Here is a 10,865-nt window from a genome sequence, read left to right as displayed (position 1 = left end):
TATATATATATATAATCTTGCCCACATTTTGGGAAGCATGAGAGAAAAGCTGTTTTTATAAGGCTGAATACAAATACTTACATATAGCTGGAGGAGGTGTGAAGGGTTTGGAAGACATTATTGCTCACCATATATAGCTTCATCAGAAGTCCTTCCTCTAGGTCAGAGGGTAGTATTACCAGAGGTTAGGTAAAAGTCCTTCTGTGGTAAGCATTTCAAGTTCTATTTGCTTAACAGAATTTCTAGTTAATAAAATTGATTTATAGTAGAAATTTTATGAGCCATGTTTTATAGTTTGGTTGATTTATTTTGATAAGTGTGTAAGATAAATAATAGTCTTGCACAGTTCTATTTATGAAACTCAGAAAATTTTGTTCAACAAGTTCCACATGTACCCAAAAGAAATATATTATCTCACTCAAACTTGTCTTTGTCTTTACACAGAGGACTGTTGAAACCTTTCATTCAAGAACTTTTCATGAACATGTGCCTGGATTAAAGAATTAGTGAGGGTTTTGGATGTTAAATTATGTACATGCATTCTCTGTGAATAAGCCACAGACATTGTTTTAGAATTGAAGAAAATTTCCTTTCATTAGTGAGACTTGTCTTTTCCCATTGCTTATGTAGCCCGTTATTTGGCTAAAACCTGAGAATTCTGTGTATGATTTGAGCAAGAATAGCTCTTAGCCCAGAAAGATGTGAGATGCCTTACAAGCTCTCCTCATGAACAGTGTTCTCAGAGCAGCTGTCCTACTCTGTCCGCAGAACTAGTATTCTTGTGCTCCTAGAGGGAGAATCCATCCTATGGCTTTTCTGAGTCATGTGGAGAACACCTTGCTATGGGCATTTAGCACTTAGAATCAAAGGATTTGTCAGGACCAGCACAAGACAGCATGGAGGGGCATGCAGGGATGCAGTGACAAAGGAGGGAAAAGGAGCCTTGCTGGATACACCTGAACTGCAGCATCTCCTACCTGCCAGTCCACACACACCAGCTGCATGCAAAAATGAAAAGAAAAATAATTATAGCAGCTACCTGATAAAAATCACATTGTCAAAAGTAAAGAGGGCCTGGGAGATAGCTCAGTGGAATAAGTGCCTGCTTGGCAAGTGCGAAGACCTGAGTTTGAGACCCAGCAACAAAAAAAAAAAAAAAAAAAGAAAAGAAAAGAAAAAGAAAAAGAAAGAAAGAAAAAGAAAGGAAAGAGAATGTTTTGGTGTGGAGAGTCCAAAACTGGTGGTGAAATATTCCCCCACAGGTTGTCCCTGGGAGCTGCTTTGGTAGAAGACCCCGCGGTGCTATAAAGCCACAGTTTCAGCCAATATTTTCTTTGCTTAGAGCTGCCATCACCAAGGATCCTGAAATGCTATTTCTCTTTCTATGAATCTTCCTTCTTTCTATGGTGAGAATAGAAGCTGCCTTCCAAGCTTAACTGAGCTCTATGTGTGGTCTATAATGAAAACTGTTAATAACTGAGGAATAGTTCAGCTTCCAATATGTTAGCATCATTTGTTAAAAATTTTTTGCACAAAAATTATTTTGTGCAAAATCTTGCATTTCTGAAGTTGTGTACAGCAGATGCAGAAACACTCTGTGTTCTTCAAACTGCATGTGATTATTTCCTGAAATCCCTTTCAGTGTTTGGAAGACATCTGACATGCCTGCCATATTCGCAGATTTTACATTTCTGGGTTTGAGGAGTTAAAAGACGTACCGATGTGTCACTGCCATATCCGACAGTCTTTCCAGTTGCATAGTTCTTGGTGTTACCTTTCCTAGGGTTTCAGGCTTGGCATGTAATGGAACTAATTTAATTTCCTTCCAGGGAGACAGCCAGCTAGCCTGCTGCCTAGGGCACGCAACCTCAGCTTGCTGTTCTCCTTCGCTCATTTATTCTATGTGTGAGATGCAACTCCTCAAACGGCAAAGGCAGAGCACCCAGGCCAGGAAGCTGCAGATGGTTTTTAGTAAGAACAGAGTCAGCATTTGAGTCTCAACCCCGACAGTGCACATCACACAGGGGTGACAGTAGAGGCACAGCTTCTAGTATGAGTTGGCTGCAGATGACAACCTGCCAAGCTAAAATAATGCAAGTGGCACTGGTTGTATAAAAACGAATCAACTTGGCCTAGTTCTAAGGCATTTTACAAGATTCTAAGAGTACCACTCCATTCATTCCCTGATGCTGTTTGTTTTATTTTACTTGTTCATGATGGGAGAGCCCAGAAACACATACCAAAAACAACTTCCTAGGACGTATCGTTCAGCAACTTTATTAGTGCATCTTCATCTGTAACTGATTTGACAGACTTTATGAAATAATTTAATGAAAGACTCTTGGTCACTCAGTCTACTGGCCTATTCACATTAATTAACATATCTCTCCTATCTAACCACTGAAGAAATGAAGGTGAAAATAGTTACTGTTCCCAACTTACCAGTGGAAGGCCTGAAGTTTAAACTCAGCAGTATTTATCTGTAATACCTTGGCTCTTTCTATGCTGACATGTTTTTCTGTCAATCTCTAGGCTAACCAGAAATGTTCTAAGTTTCAAATTTTAGATGTGATTATTTAAGAAATTTTTACAAAAGAAAATAGTACACCTGAATGTTTATATACACATACATGTATGGTACTTTTTCCTAACTATACATTCCACAACAGGAAGAACTTTCTGATGTTCTTGTAAATACTTGTATTTTTGATTTTATTGCATATAGACCTATCTTACAGAAAAGGCTCAGTATTAAGCCCAGAAAATAGAGAGATACATTACAAAATAGCAATGACCCTATGATGTTGATATATCACATGATTTTGAATATTGCAGAATTTACATTGCTTCACAGAAAACCAAGAGAAAAAAATTAATCTCTGTAAGATATCATCTTAGAAGGTACATTGTAGTTCTATTTGTGTATCACATACATGTAACAGGATACAGTGTGTAGATAGTTATATTTAGGTACATAAAATGACAATCGCTGCGCTCATTGCCGAGGTAAAAGCTTGGCAGCACTTTTTGGCTTCTACATCCTCAAACCTCTTTAATTTCTGGTGGACTTCTTGAACAGCAGCTCTTTCTTTTCTTTTCTCTCCTACAGTTGGACAGTGTCACCTCCCTGATTCAAGCAGCCAAAAATTTAATGAACGCCGTGGTGCAGACAGTGAAAATGTCTTACATCGCCTCCAGCAAGATCATCCGAATCCAGAGCGCAGCCGGGCCGCGGCACCCGGTGGTGATGTGGAGGATGAAGGCTCCGGCAAAGAAACCCTTGATTAAAAGAGAGAAGCCAGAAGAAACGTGCGCAGCCGTCCGGCGAGGCTCGGCAAAGAAAAAGATCCATCCCGCGCAAGTCATGAGTGAATTCAGAGGCAGACCGGTCTACTGAAAGCGCGTGCCTCTGCAAGGGCCTCTAAACACCGGCTAACCGCGCTGCGCTCCCTTACAATTTCCAAGTTCTGTAATTTTTCTAAGCTTTGAATTTAACTCACAAGTAACATAAAGCATTGGAGGCTAAACCAACGTAAGCAACTACATTTGGGAAGGTGTCACTGTCATTTCTGGGTGGCCAGCTCACCCTGGTTAATTACTGCATGCCTGCTTAGTGAAGGTAATCTCCAGGCACCCTCAGTCTGTCCCAGCACGGGGAGTGTTGTCTTCTAATGACCACAGGAGCATCTGCAAAGCAAGGCAGTCCTGCTCATCTGTAATAGTTCATGTACACAGGCGCTTTTCATCATAAATTAAAACATTGACATAAGTTCTTAATTTAGGGTGCAATGGAAATAAAAACATTTATGAAATATTTTTCCACTTAATAACATAACTTATCTACCCTACCGAAAGTGGTTGAAAGGCCTAATTTGGATCTCTAGATGTCTGTATCCATTGTCAACTGATTAGTCTAAGCTTCTACCAAAAATTAACCAAATTGGGGCAGCAGCTCCTCATGAGATTTTGTTTTTAGCAAGATGCTTTAATAGCATTCCAAAGGCTGTGGTGCACTTTGGTGCCCTACATGGTGGGGCTTCACTGATTTCATTACATCAACCAACTCCATGTGCAGACAGTGAGTTATCCTTGTTGGAGAAATGAGACATTAAACTGTGTCTCAGACTGAGTCTGAAATTATATTTCTAGCCCTTATCAATTGCAGTTAGAAAGGCCATTTTGAAAACTGCCTCAGCGTGGTGGGAAACAGAACTCTGCGTCCCTGAGCTACGAAGCAGAACTAATGGCTCTAGGCTAGCGGCCGGGGTGAATGTCATCTTTGTTCTTTCCTTCTGCTCTTTCCAGCTTTCCTTTGCCTTCTATTTTTATTAGTGTGTGTTTGCAATAGAGAACAATTATGTTTGCTTTGAGGAGTTGACACATGCATGTGATGTGTGTTACCTCTCAATTAGGTTCTCAGATTCATTTTCCAAACCCAAGATCTCACCCCAAGGGGAGTTCACAGCGAAGGTTCCAATTGTCCCGATTCCAGTGTCCTGCTTCTCTGTCCCGCTTTTCCGTCCCGACCCTGTTCTTGGCTTGCTGGGCTTTCCACCTTCTCTTTGGAAAAGTTGAGTTACAATTTCCCGAGTAGGGTTTCTCTTCTGTGACTTCTTCTGTTCATCCTTGTCCCACTTTACTGACATAATGATGTGACTGTGCACCTCTCACTTGCATGATGCTATTAGTAATGGGTCCCTTCATCAGCCATGATACTTAAGATAAATGAAACAAAATGTATGTCTGCAACACCAGTTCAGGATAGGAGGAAAAGTTTGGGTAAAAGTATGTATAAAATTAGGGAGACAAAAATGGAGAGCATGATTATGTGTGTTAGCATGACCAGAACGGTAAGGGAGAAGATCTGATACGTTACTATCAAGGAATTATTTCATTTTTCCCAAAGGGTTGGAGTCCCTGGCTCTGTGGATAAATGCATGATGAATTGGGCAACTCAGTGCTGTCTGTCTTGCTACACACTTGCCCCTAAGAATTGCTCAGGCCCAAGTCCACTCTAGGAAACAGGTGGCAGTGAGCAAGGGAATTAGGTGACACAAGTGACTCTGTTTCTAGCACCATGTAGACATTTGAGGAAAATAGGAGCTTCTTTTGTTGAAGTGCCGGAATCCTTTTGTACTTGACTAGCTGAGTAACTGTGGTACATCCTCCTCTCAGAAGCCTGGATTTATGACTTAGTGCCAAATGAATTCTCCTTAAGGTCACAATGCCCAGCTGTGTGGCGAAGCTTCTAGATCTGAGCACCCGGGAGCACAGGTATCTCACCTACAAACCTGAGTGTCCATCTGGCCCTGCGTAACTTTCCATATGCTGGAATGCAGATGTAGCACCGTGGGCCCAGGCAAAGCGAATGTGAAATCGCACACTTATCGCATAAAACCACTTTACATAAATGAGACTTGAGCAAGACCTTTTCTTTCATATGGTAAGATTGCTACCGCAGCTCAAGAAAATACTGTTAGACCAAAACAATGAGAAGTTCAAATCCATGGAGTAAATTTGCTGTGGTAATCAAAGGTGGAATTAAAACTTGAATAAAGCTGAAAAATTCATCTGTGGGCTCGAGTAAATTTCAGCAGTGGACAACACTGACAGATTTAATTTGATTCAAGCTTTCTCTAATAAAAGTGTTTATGTAAAAGAAAAGCTAGCAATAATAATACATAACAGACTTTGTAGAATAAAGCAGTATAAACTGCATCTAGTGTTGGCAGCAGAAAAAAATTTGATCAGTAAGTATAAGTTTGTTGAACATATTTATATTTAGGCTTTATTTTTCTTCAGGGCCACAGCAAAGTTTCTTCATAGGAGTTAATTTGGCAGGCTCTTACACACTCTTTGAAATCACATGGCAGAGGTTGGTTCCTCTTCAGATAACTCACTTGGCTGGCCCTGATCACTAGAACGCGTCTTTCTCTGTTAGTGAAATTACTTTGTGTTAATTTTATGAAAAGCTCACTGGAGAGGAAGGAGAGGTTTTGTGCCCCTTGAGGACAGTCCCTCCCCGCTTTGCCACACTCAGCACTGGCAAAAGTTCTACTTCAATCAGAAAATAATTTGGAAATCATTCCTGAAATCATAATACACTAACACATTCTTCTAATTCTAAAAGGTGAACGATTTTCATTAAACATGAAAGATGAAACTATTAACTTCTCTTATTTCCAGAAAAATCAAAATTATTAGATTAAAATACACCTTCCTATTAGACTTTCAGAGTTCTTAAGTGAGCCGGAAAAATTCTATACTGAACACGAACTCCTAAGTTAGGTAAACGTTCCTTTCTGCTTGCCTGAGCGCAGCCTGCAGGTGAGGTAGAGCCTGCATTACAGGCTTCGTATTCTGAAGAGCCCCTGTGGACCTTCGAAAATCGTTCACCTGAGGACAAGGGTAGCTTATGCGTTCCTCAGAAGTCTCTCCTTACAGGAAGAAGGGCACCGCAGCTGCGGAGAGAGGCGAGTTCGTGAAATCAGCATCAGTGATGCTCTGAGCTTCAAAGCAGGTCTGTTTTCCAATCTCACTGTTAAAATTGTAAATATACCTTAAACGCCCAATTGCACTACCAAACCTTAAGATTTCTCTCCTTCATCTGCATAACAAGTGGCTACCAACATCACCGCGTGAGCAGGGTAACCTCCTCAGCGCTCCTTTCAGGGCGGCACTCCGCTCTCGGCACGCCGGCCTTGTCCAGCGGACTCCGGCAGCTCTCCTCCAGCATGGCCTGCCCTGGCCAGCGCCCTGAGCCAGAGGAGAAGAGGACCAAGTCTCCACTCCCCTCTCAGATCCCGACACGCGTGTCATACACAGAGGCTGGCACATGTGTTCTGTAGGGTTTTCACCCCTTAGCAGAGTCACTCTCACAGATTTTCTCATCCCAGGAACCTTCTCAGCTTTGGGTGTCAAGTCTGTATTTCTCTGCTGGGGTCGTAGCTCATGGGGACGGATTTCTATACCATGGCAAAGTGTGTGGAAGGAGACCTGAGACCCTCCTGGTGTTTCTGACCATGCATAGCGCATCCCTCGCAGGACCACCGGGTTGTTCCGTACTGTCATAAGTGAATTTCTAGCTTGACAAAACAGGTGCAGAACCTCAATTTGAAAAAAACCCATACTTCCCTTGCCACAGCAACTGGCCTATCCGGGGAGTCAGATCCCCAGCTTGTGTTTGTCGAGCTAAAGGAAATTGTTTTGCTGTTCAGAGCGTTTAGGGACATCCAATTAAAAACGAGTGCCCCTGTTGAACAATCCTTCTTAAGCTAAACTAGGAAAATTTACCTGACTTGGGTGCTTCTGTGGTCGTCCTACCTGTCACTGATCAGGACATACTTATTCAGAGGAGATTGACCTCCGTGCAATGATGATATTTAGCATTAGTGCTTTGCATGTTAGTACCAAGTTACCAAGTCGGATCTAGGGATAAAAGCATGATTACACGTACAAGGTAGTTTAAGAAATTTTGATTTTGGCCCTTTTGGTTGAGCTAGGGAAAAAATGAAATATTTTTAAAACTGAGGGGATGTACCTGAATTTTAATAGCTTCGGCAGTTTAGTAACACTGTCTTTAACATCTAGAGGAAAACAAATTAAAATTTTAAGCACATTTTTGCATGAACAAGAACATGTTTTCTATTAAAGCAAAAGAAAGACGTGTTCAAACATTAGCTATTTTACATGTAAATACCCCCACAACAGAGTTGTCACAAGTGATTTTGCATAAAATCCAGCTCCAGGGGCTTCAAACAAGAACATTAGTGCTGATGGAGAGGGTGGGCCCTAAAGGGCCTGAAGACGCTCAAGCGGAGTCTGTTACGCGCTGTGAGGCTGGCTCTGGGGCACATCCTGGGCAGGAAACCTCACAGGTGTGCACAGGCTGTAAGCAGTTCTAGTGGGGAAAGTGTGGAAGGCAACTTTTGATGTGCACTTGGCAAGTGGAATAAAAAGGTTCAATGGCAGAGGATTTCCAAGTGAACATGTATGGGAACGCGTTGCAGGTTGAGGAGGGAAAGTGAGGGGCAGGCGACTCACAAGCAGGGAGAGAGTGGGCCTTGGTGCCTTGTCCTGAAGACAGACATAAGGCTGGATGCGTAGGGGAAAGTTGATGGTTTGTTAATATCAGAGGCAACAGGATGAACTGTGCAAATACTGGTGATAAGTTAGTAATAGTTTACAAGCTGAGAAGCAGGAATTAAGCCATTCTCCTGGCAAACCAGGAGAGAATCAGAATGACCACACACTTACATAGCCCACATCTCTTTTTTGAGCATGTGTAATGTTCCCCCCCACTGCTCTAGGTTCCTGGGATATACTGACTACTCGGATCAACCTCGTCCTCATGTATCAAGTCTGCAATACATGCTGTTGTTGTACTTAATACTCCCAATAACAACATGGGTTAGAGGGAATTGCCAGGACCCACAGTTAAAAAAGCTGAAGCTTATGCAGAATGAATCCTCCTCACATCCCACTGGCTTTGCACATTTTACACCTCAAATTCTGAACTATTAGCTACCATTCCATCCAGACTTCTTGGAAATAGAGACTGAATTCATCAGTGGCTAAAGAGACACAAATTTCAGATCCTGGCTGATTTTCTATGTAAAAGCAAAAAACAGTATGAGATTTAGGAAAATGCATGTCCATCCTGCCTATGCCACTCAAAGCAGATGAGAGTTACAGGAATAATTTGCTGCCTGCTCTTGCCTCTTATACCTGAATATAGTGCAACAGCTATGTGAGGAGTAAATATTTTTTCAATGTAATGCTTAAAAAAAAAGACAGCCCTGCTGATTCATTCTCATCAGTGTGGAGGAGGCAGCTGCAGGGGTGAAGCCTGTGGCCCCTCTTTAGCACTGGCTGAAAGACAACACCATCTGTTGACACCACTTAGCTCCTCCTTTCCTGGTAATGTGGACCTGTGCTAGTGTAAAGTTATGAACTGCAGGAGAGTGTGGCCAAAGGCTTGTTGGCAACGTAAGCTGAAGGTTCGCTGCGTTTCTACTTCCATGTGATACCAAATATATCGCAATAGTCCCTTGTGCATGGACACCAGAGGTGTGCATACTGAGAGCCTGAGTGTGTCGAAGCTTAGCCCTAACTTCGTGCTTTTGTTTCTCTTCCTTTTCACTTTTTGGGTGGGGCAGGATATGCTCTGGGAGCTGACAGCAGGACCCGTGCATGCCGGGCACCAGTCTGCAGCTCAGCTGTGTCCTCAATTGTTATTCATTCATTCTTTTCTGGAGGGCAGCAAGGTGGGCTGGAACTGACAGTGCCCTTGCCAGCCTTGGAAGTAGCAGACCCACCCAGTGTATTTCGTTCCTTGGTCAGCTACATGGCGCCCTTGCTGGTGCCACAGCATGGCAGTCCATACCTCAGGCACTGCAGAGTCCAGCCACTGCCTGATATTTTTAATGGAAGGACCGCACCTGTTTCCTTGAATGAGTAGCAGTGTGTTTTAGCTCAGCCTTCCCTCTGTGGTATCTGGTTGTCCTGATGCTGATCTATCTGCTTTGCCAATTGTAGGAGTCCTCAGGAAGGAGATTTTCTTTTTAAATGTCTGGCATTTTTAATAAGCATGTTCAAAGATCTCTTCAGTGCAGGACGTAGGAGCCTCAAAGCAGGCTTGCAGAGTTGGTCTTGCATTTCTATTTCAAAGGAGATATTATCTAGTTCCAAAGGTTTCTTTACTTGACATTTCAAGAAAGATTCTTATGTTAGTTCTGGTTATTTGGCCTAGAAAGACTGTGGCATCTCTTTAAACATTTTAAAGCCTATTTTAATAGCTTTATCAGCCTCTTGTATGTTCAAAGGCCTAGGAGAACCTCGCCCTCATGTTCAGATGGATTGTGCAGTCCAGGTCAGTCCTCAAACTGTCCTCAGCTTCCCAGGTTTGCCCTTCACCCATGCCTTCCACCACTCACCGAGATGCCGGCTCAGGCTCAGGAGCATTGGTGCCTTGGGCTTTCAATAGGAGAGAGGGACTGGAGTGGTAACTCACAAGCCAGGCAGGGGCATTGGGACATTAGGTCCTGTTCTCAGTGGAAAAGAACTTTCTTCTTTCCGGAGGCTTTCTATATAAAACAAAGCCTAGACAGTGCTGCACAACAGTGTCCCCTTGCTTGCTCCGCCATCAGAACTGCCCAAGAAATATAATATAAAGAATTTCAGTAACTGTTTCATAGGGTTAAACTTGTTGGTTTTTCAATATTTCTTCTCAAGCTGTGCTTTCACTTCACTTCAAAGAAAATGTCTGAAATGACAGCATAACTGTTTTACCCTCTGCATCTCTAATGAGCACCGCAAAAGAAAGGCACACATGTGCTAGGCCCGATTTAGTACTTAATAGTTGAGGGCTACCATAAAATTTTCATAACAAATTGGGTGGTTAAAAATGAATTAAAACTTCCAATGAAACATTTCCAGATTCATGTACTCCCCACTCTGATTGCTTTTACGTTCCTGTTATTGTTAGCCAAGGAGAAGTCATTTCTGCACCTCTGTCAGTGGCAGAGGAAGCCTACTGACACCTGCGCAGGAGGTGTACACTTCCTACCTGGGTTGAAGGCAATTCTAGGGGAACAGAGTCTGTGATGAAATAAAAGTAAGTGATAAAAGACAGCAATCTGCAACATAACCACCATTGTTGGATTGCAAAAAGAAGTCATGACATAATGATCATGCCTATCACAGCGGCACCTGAGGAACTCAAGGTCAGCAGTTCCTGATGTGTCAGGCTGTCCTGCTTGCACACCTCACATGGCTGTGCTGTGAAAGAGTGAGCCGAGTGAATGCCCATGACAGCAAGTGACAGCTCAGAGCAGGGTTTGGTGTGAGCTATGGGTAAAATTTAC

General features: G+C 42.6%; 1 protein-coding gene across 1 annotated transcript in view; it reads left to right on the top strand.

The window, feature by feature from the left end:
• Ctnna3 (catenin alpha 3) overlaps positions 1 to 8,791 on the top strand; it is a 1,779,311-nt gene extending 1,770,520 nt beyond the window's left edge. The window contains exon 19 of the mRNA XM_012514925.2: positions 3,110 to 8,791. Within this exon, the coding sequence (XP_012370379.1) occupies positions 3,110 to 3,397 (288 nt within the window). The 3' untranslated portion in view covers positions 3,398 to 8,791. The remainder of the gene's footprint in view (positions 1 to 3,109) is intronic.
• The last annotated feature ends 2,074 nt before the right edge of the window (positions 8,792 to 10,865 follow it).

Source organism: Octodon degus, unplaced genomic scaffold (genome assembly GCF_000260255.1).
Source record: "Octodon degus isolate 3935 unplaced genomic scaffold, OctDeg1.0 scaffold00046, whole genome shotgun sequence".
Lineage (NCBI taxonomy): Eukaryota > Metazoa > Chordata > Mammalia > Rodentia > Octodontidae > Octodon > Octodon degus.
The sequence above is the reverse complement of the archived record's forward strand: the minus strand, read 5'-3'. Positions and strand labels throughout refer to the sequence as shown.